This window comes from Rhea pennata, chromosome 2, assembly GCF_028389875.1.
Source record: "Rhea pennata isolate bPtePen1 chromosome 2, bPtePen1.pri, whole genome shotgun sequence".
Classification (NCBI taxonomy): domain Eukaryota; kingdom Metazoa; phylum Chordata; class Aves; order Rheiformes; family Rheidae; genus Rhea; species Rhea pennata.
The window spans coordinates 141,278,694-141,298,484 of NC_084664.1; the positions used below are offsets into that span (position 1 = coordinate 141,278,694).

General features: G+C 41.0%; 1 protein-coding gene and 1 non-coding gene across 3 annotated transcripts; both read left to right on the forward strand.

The window, feature by feature from the left end:
- The first annotated feature begins 6,559 nt into the window (after positions 1 to 6,559).
- On the forward strand, positions 6,560 to 6,641 carry TRNAS-AGA (transfer RNA serine (anticodon AGA)). Its single transcript has one exon. It is a non-coding gene; the product is annotated as a tRNA-Ser (tRNA).
- Positions 6,642 to 6,855: 214 nt separating this feature from the next.
- On the forward strand, positions 6,856 to 19,570 carry CFAP418 (cilia and flagella associated protein 418). Of its 2 annotated transcripts, XR_009957508.1 has the most exons (7): positions 6,856 to 6,980; positions 10,154 to 10,253; positions 12,729 to 12,799; positions 13,372 to 13,437; positions 14,289 to 14,384; positions 15,722 to 17,663; positions 17,747 to 19,570. XR_009957508.1 is itself a non-coding variant. In XM_062568340.1 (6 exons), exons 1-6 carry the CDS (start codon positions 6,856 to 6,858, stop codon positions 15,879 to 15,881), a joined length of 618 nt encoding a protein of 205 aa, XP_062424324.1. In that variant the 3' UTR covers positions 15,882 to 19,570. The 2 variants fall into 2 exon arrangements, 1 of the variants encoding a protein (XP_062424324.1); XM_062568340.1 differs by having other exon boundaries at positions 15,722 to 19,570.
- The last annotated feature ends 221 nt before the right edge of the window (positions 19,571 to 19,791 follow it).

Here is a 19,791-nt window from a genome sequence, read left to right on the forward strand (position 1 = left end):
CCTTCTTCATCTATACTTTTTGAAATTATGTTTGCCATCCTCTACATTCACCACAAATGACAAAGTTTCTTTCTCCTCTCTGTTGCTAACATCATTTTTACAAACCACTTAACCTGAATTCTACATTTCATTTTTACAGGGAACAGGGTTTTTTTGTTTTGTTTCGTTTTACAGAACATCAAGAGAGTCTCGGCCTGAAACAAGCCTTTGTAATTCAGCCTACAGTGCCATTTAAAAGAGAAAAAAGAAATTTTCGGAAGCATTGAAGAACAAACTCTTTCTGGCATTAGTTTTCTCTTTCAGGCATTAGGGCTTTTTAAAGTGCAAAGAAAAATTCCCTGTATCTTCCAGCTACAAAGTTTACTAACAGGATCTTTTGATTTTAAATGAGTGATAATCTACTCTCCCAGTGGAGGTCATTAAAATAAATTTTAGACCAGTGAAACAACCCCTTCGAGTTTAGTTTACCTTCTGCCAGCTTGTCCTAAAAAGCAGTTATGTCACCCTGCAATGCCCTCTGCTGGGAGACACAACTTGAAGCTGGAAGGAATGCTACCAGTTTGTGTTCTCAAGCAAGAAACAATGATATTTTCCAACAAAATGGCCTGGATTTTCACCTTCAGTGTGAAATCTTGACCTCACTGAAATTGGTGAGGCTCCTGCCATTAATTTTCAAGGATTTCACCCATAATCATTTCCCCTTTAGGAAACTGTTCATTAACTGAATCAGAAAAACTAATTATTGCAAGTCCAAACAAAAAAACTCATTACAAGCTTCAAGACACAAAGATAACTTTTTAATATTTATTGAACTACTGGAATGAGGTTTTTAAAGGAAGCTTTCAGCTGCAAAAGATGTTGTTCCTTTTAACATTCTTCTAGCCATTTTAGCTGTAAAAGCCCGTAAAAAATCACACATGTAAACAGCATTCATGCTGTAACACAGGTAACCCAGCTAGCACAGGTTTCTGCTTAATATATTTTCACTGAACAGGATTCTGGTACTTAGAAAAAGAAACCAAGCAAATATTATGCAGTAAAGCACGAGAATATATCTGGAACCTGATGTGTGAGAACACGTACCCTGTTATTGGCACCTCTGATTCTGTGTGAGATTCAGCATCCGGGGGCCTAAGGGCTCAGAGAAGTCTTTATCGGTCCTGCTGAGAAGAGGGATACCAACTGTGTAACTAGAACAATATATCCCAAACTACTAGTTTTATCACACATATGATACTTGCCAAAAGAGAAAAACAACAAAATACCACAAGAAATAATAAAGTCCACGAAACATTAAAAGTGAAGTTCAAAAACTTTTTATCAGCGTTAGACGGATGGAGAAGCCACACAGCATGTAGATTCAGATTCGACCAAATAATCTTCCTTAAATCCCTCTCCTCTGGGCCTGACGACACCACTTTTGGGCCGGGCTGCTGAAGCAGGAGAAGCAAGTCTGCCTCTATGCTACTCTGGACAGGATCTGACTGCCCCAGGAGCCTGTGGAGAAGCTGGGGCAGATTAAGTGTGGATGTTCAGGTAGAAAGGAGACAACGTGGGAAAGAGATAAAGCAGAGCAGCAGACACAGGAATCTCAAAAAACCTGAAGCAGTTTTACTCATTTCTGACCCTGCTTGCACCCAGCACCCACCGTGCCGTTTAGTTCTCCTGTGCTCTTGCGTGGTGGTGTTCTGGAGAGACAGCTAACATACCTAGTCATTGCCTATCTGCCTTCCCCAAGCCCAAAGCCCACCAAAAACTCCCCAGCCAGTACAGAAGGAGAGTATCCAGGTCTTCCAGGGCTGTTGGCCATTTCCCTAAGTGTCCACATTTTAGACCTTCTCTTCAGATCCCCTCCCCATATGCATTTATTTGCACTGTTAAAGCTGGGTTCTCCCAAGTTTGTTTTTGCAATACTGCATTATCCTGACAAAACAGCTCATGCTAAGGCAGGCAGTGCCATGGCAAAAGATTATAGGTTTTCTGTCTCCTGGAATAGCAAGCTCTTTAAGGAGTATAGGAAAGCTATAACCATTTGATGGATTAGTCATTAAGATACTCAAGGAAAAAGGAAAAAAAAAAACAGCTGGAGTTCACAAAAACAGCAGTCTTCCTCTTCACATGCATACTCACACAATGGCCTTGTGGCTTATGGGCCAGATATTCCCAGTTCACAAGTCATCTGGAGAATGATCCCTGAAAAATATTTTCCAGCTTTAGCAAGGGTAATGTAACAGTATCACTGGTTCGGTTTTGACTCATCTGTCCCTCAGCTAGGATGGTCTTGCATGCTGTCTCTCACCAGAGCTCTGCAATGGGTAGCAAGCAGGAAGGACTTTTCCACAACAGCCCCAGTCCTCTCCACTGGACGGTTGCTCCTTACTGCTCATGTTCCACAGCTTAGGTCTTTCTTGGCAGGCCAATTATTTTATATTTACTACTAATTATTTTTCTATCTTTCAGATGGAAACATTTTTTCCTTCTGATGAGATGTTTCCTCTGCACTAACCTGCTTTATCACTACATACTTCTCTCTGCCCTACTTTACAGGAACAGACGCCCTTGGGGCTGGAGAATGCAGCTGCAGTAAAGCCACACAGCACCTAGCAACACCGTTTTTATTTAAAGTTACACTAAGTATCATTGATTTGGAAGTGTGACCTTCTTGATACATAGCCTTATAAACTAACTTTTTTTTTTCCAGAAATGACTTTACAATGTTTGTCATGCCCTCATAGGTGGAGCTTTCAGTGCTACACCAGATTCATTAAAGGCCCACAGAAAACTCTTGGGTTTTGTTTGGTTTCTGCTTTGTATACTGTACTGAAAAGACGCTCCCGCCCTTGGTAAGGGCCAAACTGTCACACTTCTTTGAAAATGGGCATGTGAGCCTATAAGCACATCCACTCTTGACAGCCAGGGCTCAGATTTTCTCTTTGGACTCTTGTCTGTTTTCTTCACTAATGTCTTCACATGCAAGAGAACTGGACAGCCCAAAGAGCAGGTGGTGAGTGCTCAGATACCCTAAGCCTGAAATGACTCATTCAAGGGAAAGTTGGAAATGGCTGAAAGTTGCTCTAGTCCTGATGCCAGGCTGGTCCACTATGAACAAGGCAGAGACTCACACTGAAAATCTGCCCTCTGAGCTGGCACCATTGATGGAAGGATCAGCAGGACTGAACTGGCCTCCAGCTTAAGCTGTCCTCTGATCCAGGGCTGTCTCTCAGCATCACAAATGAAGAACATTATATGAGGAATCTTGCATACGCTGCTACTTTTGTTGCCAAGTGTTCTTTTAAGTCCTTGCCTCCCAATCTGATAACTTTACAGGGGATAATTTCATCCACAGAAATGCTTGCTAGTGGTTAAATTATGGCCAAAATTCAACATTTGACCTGAATTTACTGATGTTGATGCACTGAACCACTACTGGAAAATTAGCACAGTGTCAGTCAAGATCAGATACTGGAGTGTGACCAGGAACAGGATTAGAGTAATATCCTATGACAGGCAGCAAAAAACTGAATTGGTTCTAAAATGAAGCTTGATCCATTTTCATTTGCTGGAGGCAGCAGTACACCTTGGTGAGAGGCAGTCACTTCGCTCTTGCCTCCATCCCAGCTTTTTGGGCAGGAGATAGAAATGCAGAAAGGACTGCAACATGCTGCCACCACACCATAGTAGTACCCCACTGCATTCATTTCCCTCCTAGCTGGCAGTGGGTAGCTCTGAGAAAATGACGGCTTTAGTGTTCCTCAGCTCTGCTGGCCTCTGGGACGAGAGCACTCTCAGGGGAGTTCATCATTCAAAGAGGGTTGAGGAGAGCTCTGCTTGACCTCAGGGCTCTCTTGGCTTCCCAAGGGAAGAGGGAAAGCCAAATTAACACCTTGCCCTAATGAGTTATTTTGTCCTCATCAGTTGCAGAAAAATCCAGTTTTACCAACACTGCTGAGAAGGTTTGCAGTGACTTGAGGATTACAGAACATGATGGCTTCTACCCAGGACAGTGTTCCAGTTTTATGTCATCTCTTCATGTGGATACACTAGGAAAGTCACCTCCCCTTCCCCCCTCCGCCCCCCCAAAAAAATGCCAGACAATACGGTCATTTGGTACTCTAGATCAATACTTTTCCAACTCTCACCAGCCAGTAATGGTTGTGTTTGCTTCAAAGCAAGTCCCACATAGTCAGAGAGATTCATAATTTGCACAAGTGAATTCACTCATCTCCTAAGAGAGGACAAAATTCAGGAAACAACCTCAGCTCTTTTCTCCCGTACTCCTTTTTTCTGACCTCAGCTTAGCTGAAGGCCAAATATGTCAGATTTACCCCGATATGATTCCAGGGACTGATCTGGAATTAATTTGACCCAGTAAGTCTCTTTGATTGCATCAGGCCTTTCAGAAGTTTTGAACAACAAGGATCTAAACAGCAGGCAGTAATCTACACAAAAAACAATCACTGCAGTTTAAGCAATTTTAAAGGTCTGTGCCTCTTCTTTTTTGGTTTCAAATGCTTTCCAACTGAGCAAATGTTGCAGTGGGTTCATGGAAGAAGGCCTTGCGGCACCCCTGACTCTGGCAGTTATGTTGGCACCCCTGACTTTGGCAGTTATGTTATCCCATAGACACTCCATACATTTTTGGCACCTTACAGCAGACACATTGACAGCCACAGGATTGATGGAAAGGGAAAGAAGCTGTTTTGCAGTCCAAAGAGAATGTACTCAGATTTCTAAGGCCATTGAAAAAATGCCAGAATGATACTTGATTTCGGCATTCTTAAGCTCCTTTAAGATGATGCAGCAAGTGGTCTTTTCCACATGTGATGATGTATTTCAGGACAAGAGTTTCTTCAAGATTTTCCAAGCCTGTGGGCTCCTGATCCTTTTTCAAATTACAGAGATGATAGCATACCGGGGAGAATTGTGATTAGTTTAAACTCTCCACAGCTGCAAGAGATGAATGTAAAAATTCCACCAAAAAATCCACTTCTTCTGGATTGAATTTACCTACATGACACCGAGTCCTAACCAAGGGACCACTTAAAAGAGCTGGAGCAGCATCAACACTATTTGGTTTCTTCCATCACATCAGCCCAGGGAAGGCTCTCAACTGTTCTACCCAACACATCTCCCAGCAGCACTGTCGTTATACGGGCTGCGGTATTAAAGGAGCCCTGAGATGCATGGGGAGGAATATGGAACAATGAAATAAAACCTTAAGTACGAGGGAATTCAAACAGGGCTTGCAACTCATTACTGGAAATGCCAGGAGAATTGTAAAACACCTTGTAACCGAGAGGCTTTGCTCAGAGCTGTTAAGGACTGCAGCCCCCACTTCATCATAGGCTGACAAATTTTCAACAGTCTTGGCAACGGGGACTAGCACGGAGCTTTCTGTCAGCTGACTAAAGGAGACGGCAATGCTTTATTTTACTTAGCAGGACCTTTCTCGTTCTAAATTGCTTCCTTGAGTTTCCAATCAAATATAATAACATACAGCATTCACCCCAACGGTTCTCTTAAAGAGTCAGTATTGACAAAGCTGGCGGTGTGCCCACCTTGAAACGTTTGACCTTCCACTTGTCTTTGAAGACAGAGGAGGCCAGAGCACGTGTTGGGAGACTGATGACTGGCACCCGGTAGGTATGCCTGGATTTACTAACAAGGCAATAGGCAAGATTCTGTTGTTATGGGAATCGCCTCAAAAATACTGAATAAAGATGAAAAAAATTGCTGCTCATCTCCTAAAGATTTCTTTAACCATGCTTTGAGAGTTCGGCATCAGCTGGAAACCTGTTAATCTCCCCAGCTGTGCAGCAGCTAACAGTTCCTCCAACTCCCTCTGACACTGCATGATTTTACCTGCACATTTCTCATTTTCCCTTGGGTTCCACCAGCTCTGAGGCGACCACAAATTGGCCCGATCTCCAACGCCAAGACGCACCCGCACGAAGCCACGGAAGTCCTACAGCGCCCAGGGCCGCGTGTCGCGGCACCACAGCCAGGGCCACCGCCGGGACGGGCCGTCCGGCACCTCCTTCCTCGCCGCCGCGGTGCTGCCGGCCTCTGCCCGTCCTCAGCAAAACGCAGCCCTGATTTTCGAAATGCCGAGCCTTCCGCTTTGGGACAGCCCTGCTTTTGATGGGACCGATCCCGTCTCTCAGTAAGTGTTTCTAATCTAAGCAAATCACAAACTTCTCCCAAGGGACTGGGCGGAGTTGGGCCATTGTCTCAGAACCGCGGCACCGTGTAGAAACGTGCTTTCTTTTCGCTTTAAATGCGCCGCCACACAGAACGTTGGGCTGCATTAACAATGCACCGGACTGCGTACGGAGCCTACTTCACACCCCTCGCTCCGCCCGCGCGGACGCGTGCCCCAGGTGCCAGGCCACAGCCCGCGGACACGGACCGCGGAGCGGCGGCGCCCCCGGCCGGCCGGCAGCGCCCCCGGCCTGCGGCGCCCCCGGCCGGCACCGCCGCCGCCCGCTCTGCGCGGGCTCCGCCGCCGCCGCGGCCCGCGCGCTGCCCTAGTGCGGCGGCGCGGGCCTTCAGCGCACACGTAGTCGTGGCCGAGTGGTTAAGGCGATGGACTAGAAATCCATTGGGGTCTCCCCGCGCAGGTTCGAATCCTGCCGACTACGGCCGCGGCGGCGACGCGCCTCGCGCGCTCGTTCTTTTTTCACTTCCCGCTCGCTCTGCCCGGGGGAGGCGGCGCGCGGGCAGCGCGGGCGGATGGCGGCGCGGGCGAGCTGGCGGGGGGCGCCCGCCCTCCCCTCCCCTCCCCTTCCCTCCCGCCGCGGGGCGCGGCGCGGCGCGAGCGCCGGGGCCGCCTTGGCAACGGCCGGCGGCGGCAAGATGGCGGACGACCTGGAGCGGCTGCTGGACGAGGTGGAGCGGCGGCTCTGCCGCCTGCCGGCGCGGGCGGCGGGCGGCGGCGGGGAGGACGACGGCGAGGAGGAGAAGGGAGCGGCGAAGGCCAGGTTGGCGGGAGGCTGCCTGGGCGGGCCGGGCCCGGGGCCGGGGTCAGGGCCGGCCCTGCCGCGGGGGGGCGGCCGGCATTCCCCACGGCCGGGCCGAGTCTGGCGAGGAACTTAAATTCCGAAGTTAAGGACCTAAAACGCAGGCCGGTGGTAAACGAGCCTCTCGTGTCTATTTTTCAGTCATGTGCCGGCATACGCAGTTACTTAAGACAATAAATTTGTCTCTTAAAGAGTATCTGAACCTCAAAATAAATGTGACATTAAAAGCTGTATTAATTTACTTACCGGTCAGGATCTGATGTTACTTAGCTGTATAATCTTGTGATACATAAATATGTATATAAATCTTCTGGTTCATACCAAGAAGAACTTCAGTCATCATATTATCAAAAGTTTTGTTCTGTGGATATTTCTGGGAACAATATAAAACATATCTTCAATAGTGAGGATATAATTTATGCTGTTCATGCTTTTCTGCATCCAATTCAAATTTCATAGCTTTCAAAGTGATTGTTACAGTCTGAATACTGACAATTTCAACCATTTTGAGATCACTTTTGACGCTACTGCTATGCTGTCTGCCAAGTAGCTGCAGCTAAATGCCCTCAGATTTCTGTTAACTGCTACGAGTGTCCCAAACTCTTTTCTAAATGTCTGTGGGCTATCAGCTATCTGCCCAGGACGTGGTTAGTCAGGTATCTCCAAGGGTCAGCTGCTCATCACCTATGCCACAGATACTCCAGACTCTCAGTCAAAGATCTTAGAGAGCCACATGATCAATACAAGACCACCAAGTCCAATATCTTCACCACGTTACTGGACTTCCCTGTTGCTAGCATACTGGTTAGCTGAACATCTGAATTAAATCAATCCAATTACAATATCAAAAAGCATTTTCTTCTTTCTCAGAAATACATTCGTTCGTGATGGCTTGATGCAGCGGTACTACAGACATCTCTTTTTTGACAACTAGCAAACAGCAGACTTGAGTAATGACTTCACTTGAGTGAAAGCAAAGTGCAAGTGATTTCTCTAAATGTGTACAGTTTAGCAGAAATTCCTTTTTAGAATTTTTGAATTACGTTAAAGCATTATTGTGCACAACCAGAAGACTTTCTATTGAGTTGACTTTTATAAAATTATTGCCATTGCAGTATTTTGGCCAATAAATCCTTTACTGTGGATCTGCCAATTGCTTTACAAGATTGAAGGCAATACTTTCTTTCAGTACCTTTGCAGTTGTCAAAATACAGCTCTTCTCTCCTGGGATTGCAGTGTTGCAGAATTACTGCATGAAAGTAATTTCATCTTGTACTTCCTAAATTTATTTTAGAGATACTGCTATGATTTGCCTGTATTGCATACTACTTGCCAGCTGTCAGTTGACTGGACTATGCTGAGTTTTCAGATTCAAAACATCACTATTGTATGTTTTTTAACATTTTTTTTCACAGCTTTTGCTGTTGTATCATATTATAGTCAAAATGGCAAAGTGTAGGTCCTCCACTAATTTGATTACAACTCTGTGACCTGCGTACTATGCTAAGGAGCAGTAAATCAGTAAATGCAAGCATCTGTTTCAAACCTGTTTTCCAGAAGATCCTGCTTGTAGGAATCAGAAGCCATATTCCACTTGTGCATGGGTGGCATTTGTTCATCATGTAGAACATACATATTTTCACTAACTGATCTTACAAAATTAAAACAAAATACCACTCCTGAAGTAGTTTCTTTCTGCCACTGCATTAGCAGCCTGGCCTTGAGCTTTGTTGAGTTTCTTTCTTGACTGGAGGATCATACTGAAGTATGTTTATTAATGTCTTTTCAGGCTTCTGTGAAGGACATTGATCCTCATTACTTCCTCAGTTAGGTTTGCTGTTACTGAGAGTGTTCAGTCCATGGTCTGTGCGATACCCGTTGTCATTTCAGATTCTTCAAATCCATCAACATACTCACTGAATCATCTTTTTGAAACAGGATAGATAGCACAGCATCTTGTGACTACTGTATTAAATGGCACTCTGTCTTTCTCTATGGTGAGAAAGACCACACATTTACACACAACATTAATATCTTCTGTCAAACAGGCCAAGCAAGATGAACTTTCCAGACACATCCAGCTTCATGCTTTTAGTTTTTGAGGAATAATGTGTAATTAATCCAGTAATACTATGTGTGAATAGCCTTGCACTGTACTGCAGTGTAAATAAGACTGCCGTTCTGAATTGTAAACGTAGGCTCTGTGGTTTTCTGAATTATAAAAAAAAATCAAACACTGATGCACTTCTCAAAAAGAAAAAAATAAAAAGGATTTTTTGATTGGTAATTCTGTTCATCACCAGGCTAGACGCACAGAGTTTAGTGAGCAGATTCACTGTTTTCAACAATAAGTTGCACTATTTTTTTTCTGAACGCAATACTAAGGGATGGGCTTAAATTTGCATATAGTAGAAACAAAACCCCTCCCCATCAAACACAGTCATCACGTTTTCTAAATATTACTTCAAAATTTTAGCACTGCCTGCTTGTAAGATTGGTTTATGTTATGGAGTTCTGTCAATGCTTCTATGTGGGCAGTAACAGTACCACTTGCAATAGTGATCTACCATCAGTGAAAGTCCACTACATTTCCATCAAAGACTACTGGACACCTGGAACAATGGCCGTTTCATGAATACGTTAGGTGGGATGAGTGAGGCATCAAGTCTACCAACTTTAATGTCTGATTTGAAGCATTATTTCAGTATTCTAGAGACTTTCATATTTGAATTAATCTGAAAAAATTAGGAAACAATTGTACAGAGCAATATGTTCTAAATTGTATTGAAAGTTCTGTAGCAGTGAGTCTAAAGATCTCAGTGACTTTTCTATATTCCTGCTGCTGAAGATCTTTATGAAAAATAAGGGCTGTCCAATTTCTTTCTCGGTTTTTCCAGTTTTATTTAGTGCAAAAATGGTTGAAAACAAAGCAAAAAAAAGGCAAAAGATTTATGATGGGCCAGTTCATTGGGCACTGAAAGGAGGCGTCCTGCAGTCTAGATCTGATCTGTCATGATTTGGACAGCCTTACTTAGATACTACGGTAATATTAGAGGAGAAAAAGCTGTAAAGAATTTTGTTCTTTATAACTACTCTAGTCATTTTACAAAATGAAGTTTTTTTTTTCTTTTCAGATCAACTAAGTTATTAATGAGCGCTGGCAGCAGTGAAGAAAATATAGATGACATTTTTGACGAAATCTGTAATGACAACAGTTTCATCAAAACACCTCTGGTGAGTAGAAGTCTGGAGAAATGCAGAAGGGATGAGGTTCAATGAAGAAGAGAAAAGCACCATAAACTAAAACTATTTTCAGGCAAAAAAAAAAAAAATTAAAATCAGCTGTAGGATAAACTTGCAGAATAGTCAAGCAGGAATGAAATTGCAATAATCACTACAGAGTGAGGAATGGGAGAGATATAAAGAGATGGTCTTACCAAGGCAGTGACAGGCAGTTATAGGAAGTGCTAGCTCAAAGTAGAGCATGATGCCATATATGAAAGTAGTCTGAGTTAATATTTTGTTTTGAAATGAAGAATGCAGTCTTTATTTTTTCCTGAGATAAGTACTTAGAACCATAAATCACATAACAGTTGAGACTGGAAGAACCTCATTAAATTGTATTTTACAACCCCCTTGCTCAGAACAGAGTCAACTAGAGCAAGTTGCTCAGGGCCGTGTCATGTCAGGTTTTCACTACAGGGGTGGGGACTTGACAACTACTTTGGGCAACCTATTTCAGTGTTCAACCATTCTCACAAGTGAAGAAGATTTTTCTTACATTTGAGTGGAGTTTCCTATATTTCAATATGTGCCAGTTGCCTCTTGTCCCATCACTGAGCACCACTGAAAAGAATCTGGCTCCATCTTCTTTACTCCTCTCATCAGGTATTTATACACATTGATCAGATCCCCCCGAGCCTTCTCCTCTCCAGGCTGAACAGTCACAGCTCTTGCAGCATCTCCTTTTATGAGAGGTGCTCTAGTTCCTTAATCATCTTTGTGGCTCTTCGCTGGACTCATCCCAGTATGCCCATGTCTTGTACTGAGGAGCCAAAGAATGGACGCAGCACTCCAGGTGCAGCCTCTCAGAGTAGAGAGGAAGGATCGCCTCCCTCGACCTGCTGGCAACACTCTGCCTACTGTAGCCTTGGATGCTGTTGGCCTTCTGTGCTGCAAGGATACATTGTTGGCTCATGGTCAGCTTGTCCACCAGAACCCCCAGGGCCTTTTCTGCCAAGCTGTTTTCCAGCTGGTCAGGTCCCAGTCTGTACTGGTGCATGAGGGTATTCCTTCTCAGGTGCAGGACTTTGCACTTCCCCTTTTTGAACTTCATGCGATTCCTATAAACCTTTTGTCCAGCCTGTTGAGGTCCCTCTGAATGGCAGCACAACTGTCTGGAGTATCAACCACTCCTCCCAATTTTGCATTATCTGCAAATGACTTCTGTATTTAGCAGCCAGAGGTAGAAATAAAGCTACATATTTACACAGTGAGGACAGGCAGAAGTAGAGAGTCATAGAAGAGGTAGAAAATAAAAATTCATTTAGATACCATCAATAGAAAATTGTTTTATTTACACTTCTAGCCCTTTGTGCAGACTCTCTTATTTTCATATATGAGTGACCTTTCTTGTCTTCATTTTTTATACCTTTGGTTCCTTACAGACTGATTTAATCTGAAAAAAGCAAAAAAGCACTTGTATACTGCAATAAACATGTACAAGTGAGAGAAAATTATGTCATGATAGAATTATCATTTTATCAACCCATATATTCCTAGGACTTCTGATTTACCTAGAATTCTAATACCTGTTTTATATGCAGCAAATGCATATTGCTAGTTAACAAACATTTTCAAAGATGCATTATCTTTTTAATTAATACTAAGTTCTCGATGAGTAAGTGTAAGATGCTTAATTGTGAATGTAATGTCAAAGTGATCAGGTAGTGTTGAATTTCGTTAGGCAGGGTTGGGAGCTGGCTATGGGAAGAGAAGCGATCAACAGATTATTGTGTGAAAGGCATGCGAGGCCATGAATTTTGGATTTTAATTAGACATTAGAGAGGTGTTGGACTGTTACTGTTTTTTTCAGATATTTATGAACAGGCACAGAGCATAATTGCAGAGACCCAGAAAATTTGAAGGTAAAAAGCCTGAGGTTCTATGAATACTATGCACTTGAATTCTGTTCACTTTTCATTTTCAGACCCTTTTATAGATCTGGCTATCAGAACTCAGTTTTTAAATAGGCATGCTGATTTTCAGTGCTCAGCCTACATATTTAAGAATGGTATGGTTATGTTCTTTCAAAATTGTTGGGAATAAGACATTTATTTCAGTTTTGTATTTTAGCTCATATTTATTTATTCTCCTTCCTCTTGTTATCTCCTTCCGTTAACCAAGTAGATTGTTTAGAGAAGAAGCCTGCTCTCTTCCTTTCTAGAAAACACTTTATAAAGTAGAGATTGCATCTGAGGAAAGAACTGGCTGGGCTAGGTCTGCTGTCAGCTGTGTTCCCGGTCCATCTGTTATTTCAGCAGACTTCATCTCAAAGAGTCTCACAGAAAACTAAGCAAGAAAATTTCCAATTTCTCAGTCCCCTTCTTCTGTTACTGAGATTTTCTGTCTTTTGCTTATTAAGTAAAACAGAAGATTGTTATATTGTTATAACGCTGCCTTTTTCTCTTTGATTACCTTTTAAAATAGAAATCGAGGTCTAACTCTGCAGATATCACACCTCACAACAATAGTCTTGTTATGCAGGCTCATGGGAAAAGGTATGTGAAAAATTCTTTGCTCAGTTGAACATAACAGGATTATAGTATGTCATCAGTCTAATAGATATTACTACTGTTTAAATTATGCTGAAATTAAATAAGAAAGCATTTAAAGAAGCTTTTTTTTGAAAAGGCAAAGATAAAATACACAAAGTTAATTTTGAATAATTCATTTCATGTTGTCATGTGGTCAAGATTATTTACAATTTAAATAATTATTGAAGAATAGCTTCCTTTGCATTATGGACACACACAGTTATAAAAAACTGCAATATGTAGTCTTATGTATATTTGATCTAGAGATTGGCTCTCACAGAGTTTTCTTTGGCTGCCTTGGTAATGGATATTTTAAAATTCCAGTCTGTAGACATTTGAATGCTTTACCTGTGTTCAGTAAACTATTATTTTAGAAGTACCATGCCAGTAAACTACTCAAAGAAAAAATTGTTGAAAAGGCACACGTACTTGAGGTAGTATGGCACATAACAATTTAGTTTAGTATTTTCTTTTATGTACTACTTTCTACAGAATGTTTTACTGCAGTTTAATATTTTTCTATGAAATCCATATAGGTGTTGTCCAGTATATCTGGGTGGAAGCTCTTCACCATATGGTATAGGAACAAATATTTCAAAAAGGTAGGGAACATGACAAAAATGTTCTACTTGCATTATCATTGTTTTTATCAGAACTGTGGATCTCTCATGGTACAGCATATATATGTTTGAATTTTAGTTTGAATTGTACAGGACAGCTATATACTCATTTCAACATGTGGCTGCCCATAACTGCAATTAGAATCAGCTGATCCCTCCAATTCCCTGTTGCTAATCACCAAATCTTTGCCTTGTTTCTGTGAGGGGTTGAAAGATGTGTGCAAAGGAGCCAATAGTCTGCAAAAAATGAAAGGGTATCTTGTAGTTAAGGAAATTGCTGCTGTAGAGTATTATGTTTTTTCTGCCTCTCTTCAGCTTTCTATGTGATGCTGAGTATGTCACTTCAGTCAGTGGGCCGTGTTTTCCAGGAGCCTGACCTGAAGATGGGCAGAGTGCTTTGCAGATGCATCTGAGCTTAGTGGGAGAAGTGCTTTAAAGATGCATCTCCATCATCCTATAGAATATTATTACTTTTCCATCTAGCATTTTACTGTATTAAGTAATTATGCACTTGATGCATATTTGGATAATGCTCAGGTACCGTATCAGTGAGAAGGACAAAAGAGAATATATAAAAAGAACATCAGTTTATTTGATATATTCAGTGAAGTAAGGAACCTGTAAAAATGATACATGATCATATAGTTAAAATACATACTATTATATATGTGCCAGAGATGTAGAAATCTAAGATTACAGGGCAGCCTTACTTTTGGCATTTCTGGGTCTGTACTTTCTGTAATGTCTGCTGTACTTTAAAATCGTAATGTTCTTGTGTGATTTCTCTGAATATAATAAGCTCTTGGGGGTTTTGTTCTCTTTTCTTTGACCAGAACATGTGATCAGCTACGTTGTACTGCTTGTGACTTCCGTGTGTCACTTTACAATGACTACATATGGGACCAATCCTGTGATTATCTTTTTTTCAGGTATGCCACAGCTGGATTTGGTATTAATATTGTGTTAGTGTACTTCAGGGCCTGATCTGAATGAGAAAGTTGAAAAGTCCAGAGCACTTCTGTGTTATCTGACCAGGAGCGTGTGTGCAAACTGTTTGGTGATTGAGTGGGAAGGTCTGTGGGGAGAGGGATGCAATACCTCACATGATCACATTTCATTCTTTTCCTCTTCTTACCCCTATCACTCTACCTACCAAATACACATCTCTGCTTTTAAAAATAATTCAGGTTTTACAGTAAAGTGGCAACTTTAACACTGAAATAAACAGATGCCTTGTGTGATGAGTGGTGTTCTACTGCAGAATATTTCTCTGGCACATACTTCTCGCTATACTTTCAGTCTTTCATACACACTGCAGTTGTTTTAAGTCAGGTTTTCTTTTTCTTTCCAATATCGAGCATTATACCATCTGTGTAACATGTTCAGTGAAACTCACATGGTTTCATTTCTTAACAGACTTCTTTTTAAAGTGAAATGTGATGAACTGGAAAAGTGAGATTTTGTTTTCTTGTTATATTGTGCTGCCTTTAAGTTTTCTCATTTCATTTTTTTGGAAGACTTGAAATTAAAGAGTGGTTTTTTTCCAGTTTCTCTAAAACTATATCTAATGTCAAGACTTAGGTGAAATGTAGTGTAGTAGGCATTATCCTAATACAGACATCAAATTTAAATTCCTCTTGTTTTTATAAGGTCTCTATGTGTTCCAGTTCACTGATTAAGGTAATTAATGTGTTCTGAGTATGTGGTTGGCCACCAGAGGGTGTTACAGCTGGTGTAGAACAGTAACAGATAAATTATCTCCTTTTCCATTATTTTTCTTGTACTACATATTAGGTTTATCCTGTGTTTTCTCTCTAGTTCAAAAAAATCTTTGAATAAAAGACTTCTGTTTTTTCCTATTATTGAAAGCAGGATTAAAAATACAACACTGCACTAGTCCCCTGAGATGAGTTTGGTAGTTAGATTAAATAAAAATGATTGTTTCATTTAATCAAAGTCTAAATTATTCTGCCTCTGAGATCTTGAATTAATAGAAAACCCAGTGCAGTGGAAGGCATTGGTATGAGATAATAAACTCTTTCTTTAGGGTCTGAAGCAGGGTCTATAAAGCTGACAGAGAATTTTGTCTACAAAAAAAGGATTCTGTTCAAAAATGGAATTTAAGCCTATCTGTAAATTCATTGATGATAGGGGCACTCAACAATGTGCTTAAAAGCTTTTTTGATTTGAAATGGTCTCATGGAGCTTTTTACTTCAGGAAAAAAAAAAAAGGCCTGATCTTAAAATGAACTCACTTGATTGACAGGAATAACATGCCTGAACTCAGTAAACTAAGGGCGAAGATGATAAAGAAGAAAGGATCACGGGCATATGCTTGTCAGTGCAGCTGGAGATCCATTGATGAATTAACTGACCTCCAAACAGACCAGCAGCTTCGATGGGTTTGTGGTAAACATGCAGAATGAAGTCCTCTTGTGTATTGTAGTATTTTAATGTAAAAACAGGTCACAAGCTCAATTTGTTTCCCATGCAGTTTTCTGAGAATGAAAGGGAACCCAAATATTTATATCTAGAAATAGATTATGACACCCAGAGTTCAAACTGAAAACTTTTTTCACTTCAACTGTCTTGCAGACCATATGGGGAGTTGAATTGTTAGAAGAAACAAAGAATCTGAAGGCTTTTTCTGAGACTAAATGAGCTTAAACTCATTTTCAGTGGTGTTAAGGAAAGGAAGTTAACAGACTTAGGTATAGGGCAAAGAATTGAAGAGTGTCAGCACTTTGGCTGTGTTCCTCATCCAGAAGAGTACTTTATTTCCCACATCTGCAAAATCTGGGACTCAAAGAAAATGATGGGCTGAGATGAAGCCATAACACAAGCATATGAATTTCTATATGGAAATTAATATTACTGTTTCACTTTTCCCATGGCTGTCAACAATCATTGATCTCCTAAAAGATTACTGCAAGATCAGCTCTCACCACAAAGGTTTTAGCACACCCCAGAACTTTACTTTCTGTTGCCCACCAGTAGCTAAAAACTGCAGGTGTTGGAAATTTCACTCCTATTTCCTACTATCCTCCATGTGTTTCTTTCTTTTTTGCCAAGCAAGGACTTTGTGTTGAAGTTCCTTGGACCTTTATCACAGGAACCTTTTTGGACTTCTCTTCAGCCTTCACTGCAAGAGGTGAACAGGTTATTGAATAATACTTTGCAGTTTATAAGGTATTCCGAGGAATATTTGGTTCTGTTCAATATTTTCAAGGAAAAAAAAAGCTCAGACTTTAAGAGTGAGAAAAATATATCCCCACTGACTTTCATATTTCATTTTTTTTTCAGTTTGCATAGTTTCACTTCAGAATACTACATATTCAGAAGGGATATCTGCCCTGTTTCAACATACAGTCCTCCCCCAGTAACATCATAATATCATGTTAATTGGTGAATTGCTTTGGTTACAGTTAATGTCACTGTAGTTTATAAGCTTATTTGTTTTTGCTACTTATAAATAAGGCTGGAGTTGGCTTTGTTTTTTTTTTTTTTTTCGGGGAAAAGGAAAGGGTTACCAGTCCTGGAAATTGTTACATTAAATAATATCTGAAGTTCCAAGGAGAGACAGTGGATGAGGTGTATATGCCATATGTGATACCGTGCAGATAAATTCAAAATGACTTGCTTTGTGCAATTCCAGTTATACAGAGCCATTTTTGTTTTTATGAAATTTTGTTCACTGCCCTAATCTGTACATGATCAATCTGTTCTTTTTCTGAGCTTCTGAGCCTTTCCAAGGCAATTACATGGTCTTTCTTATAGAAGTCATCTATTGAATCAGCAGCCTTGTCTGTACTGCTCTGAAGGAGCAGGTCCTGGTAACGGCCAGAGGCATAATGTACTCTGCATCCCATCTATCTTCCACCTGGGTGAGTATTTGTGCAGAGCCTGTGGAGGACCTGCAGCATGTCAGAGAGGCCTGGCAGTGTGCCTGTACACAACTTACCAGTGCTTTAGATTTCACGTTTCAGGGCTGTGCTAGTGGACACAGAGAGGTGCCTAAAACATGGTAGCTGGCTTTGGAGAAGAACTTCAGTTTCCCCTGCCATAATGATATAGACATATTTAGTGTGATTTGTTGTTTCCAGGGCAATTGTTGTTTCAGGCTGAAGTTCCAGCTGCTCGAGTCTAATACTGCAGGTTCAGGAGACAGGGAGACCTGCTGATTAGAGCTCAGTCAGCTACTGGAAAAGGTCAGCTTACTTTCAGCCCTTTACAAAAAGATACCTAAGTGTGGACTGTAAGCAGTAAATGTTCCTGGGTTCCTGTTCTTCAGGTGAGGCTGAGTGATTTTCATTCCCAAAGAACTTCAAAGCTGATGATAAGGGAAAGAACACAACAGTAGTATGTAATTTGATGACAAGCACTGCAGAAGAAGAAGCTTACTTTCCATTCTCCATCTTGAAGAAAAATAAATTCAGTTACAGCTTTGGCTCAGCTCTTCCAAGGTCATTGGAGATTGTGATAATCAAGTAGCCCTTGGGATGCATTTTTGGCCTGGATTTCCGCTGGAACTTGTGCCATAATGCAGGAAACAAGTTAGGCTTGCAGCTTGTGAGCAAGAAAAAGGGAGAATGTGAACATTCATCTCTGTTCATAACACCAAGTCCTATGAAGTTGTCAGATGTCATGTCACTTGGCAAAGGAGCATGTCTCCTGTACCCTGTTTGCAGCAGACATCCCCCTCTGGACCAGTTTACACTGCCAAGTGTGTGAAGGAAAATATGTGGAAACAAAAGGTCAAAACATCTATTCTGGTGATTTGATGACAAGAAGACAGAAAGCTTGCAACAGTTGAAAATGGAGGCTAGGGAAGAATTGAGACATGAAGTGTCAAAGGAATTGAGACAAATACCTATTGATAGTACAAATCAGCAATTCTCAGAGGTCACCTCATCCCTCAGTCTTCTGTAGGTCTAGAGAAGTGTAGAAACAGTATTATTTCTAGATAGAGATTGTTATCAGCTGATTATATCACTAGCACCCTTAAGACTGCACTTCAAGCAATGAATATTTAGAAGATGGTCTCTTTTGTAGATGATGTGGAAACCTGAGCATTTCCCTAAGATCATCATGTTTGTTCAAGTAGTTACTTGTTTCTGACATTGATCAGAGTGGTGGGTTATGATAGCTCCTTGTCTAAGTGTAAAGATCTAAAGATGTGTAGAAATAGTACTTATTGTATTGTCTTTCATTACAGAATTTAGCATATTTCTAGATCTGAGAATAGTTACTGTATCATTAAAAGTAATTACCCTGTGGGAAAGACGGGTGGTATTAAGAATTAGATTCTCCTCCTTGTATTTTCTTCAGTGTTAACATGTTAAAAACCACTGCAAAGTCCTCAAATGAAAAGAATGTCAAAAAAGCAAAAATTGGAGCTTGAATGTTCATTTGATGAAGATATTACAATATTGCACATGGATTGTACATATAGCCTAGTCCATAACTGATACTTCCTTGTTAGTTATCTGAGAAAGCAGGGGTTATATAAAGAATTTTGTAGAAGAATGTCATTCAGCTGTTGTCAAACAGAAGTACTGCAGAACAGTTTTGCTAACTATAAACGTGACCTTTGTTTTCTTCTAGTATTTGCTCTGGAAGAAATAATATCATTTCTGCCTGTTGAATGGGCACTATGAAAATTTAAGATTTCCATTTTGCTTGAGTCATTTGCTTGAAAATGCGTGCACCATTACTATTTAGCAGATCCCTCAACAAAACAGAGACAAAAGTATGACAAAGTAAGTCCACACAAAAGCATTTTCTTGGAAATGTAATCAGTGATCTAAAGCCACACCAACATCTTGTCTTCTAAAACAGTCTTCTGCAATACTTCTGGATAGGAATCAAATTCTGATGTATGCAATACATTTTAATAGCTTTTACTTATCAAATTCTAATGTGCTGTTCTAACAGAGTATCTTACTTGTTTCTCCTGCAAAATATGTCCAATTCAGAATGTGTATATAGCTCAGGAAACTTAATTATTAAGGATATTGACTTGCTGTAAAACTTTACTTACAGGCACAGAATAGTATTACATATTGCAAGCTCTGTAATGTGTAAAACTGAATAAAGATTTTTTTCTGAACACTCATTTCAGTTTTGTACTGAAGATAATTCTGAAAATGCTAGACACTGAAAGACTGCTCGCTTCTCTTGTTTCCTGACATATGAGTCATTGGGTCACATAACCAGTGCGTGTGGTTGTCACACAATAGCAGACAGACTATGTTAGGAGCTGCCCGGGCAAATTTTTCTTCCTGACAAACTCTTTTCACACAGGGCCCAGCCAGTGTTCCCTGTTGTGTGACACCG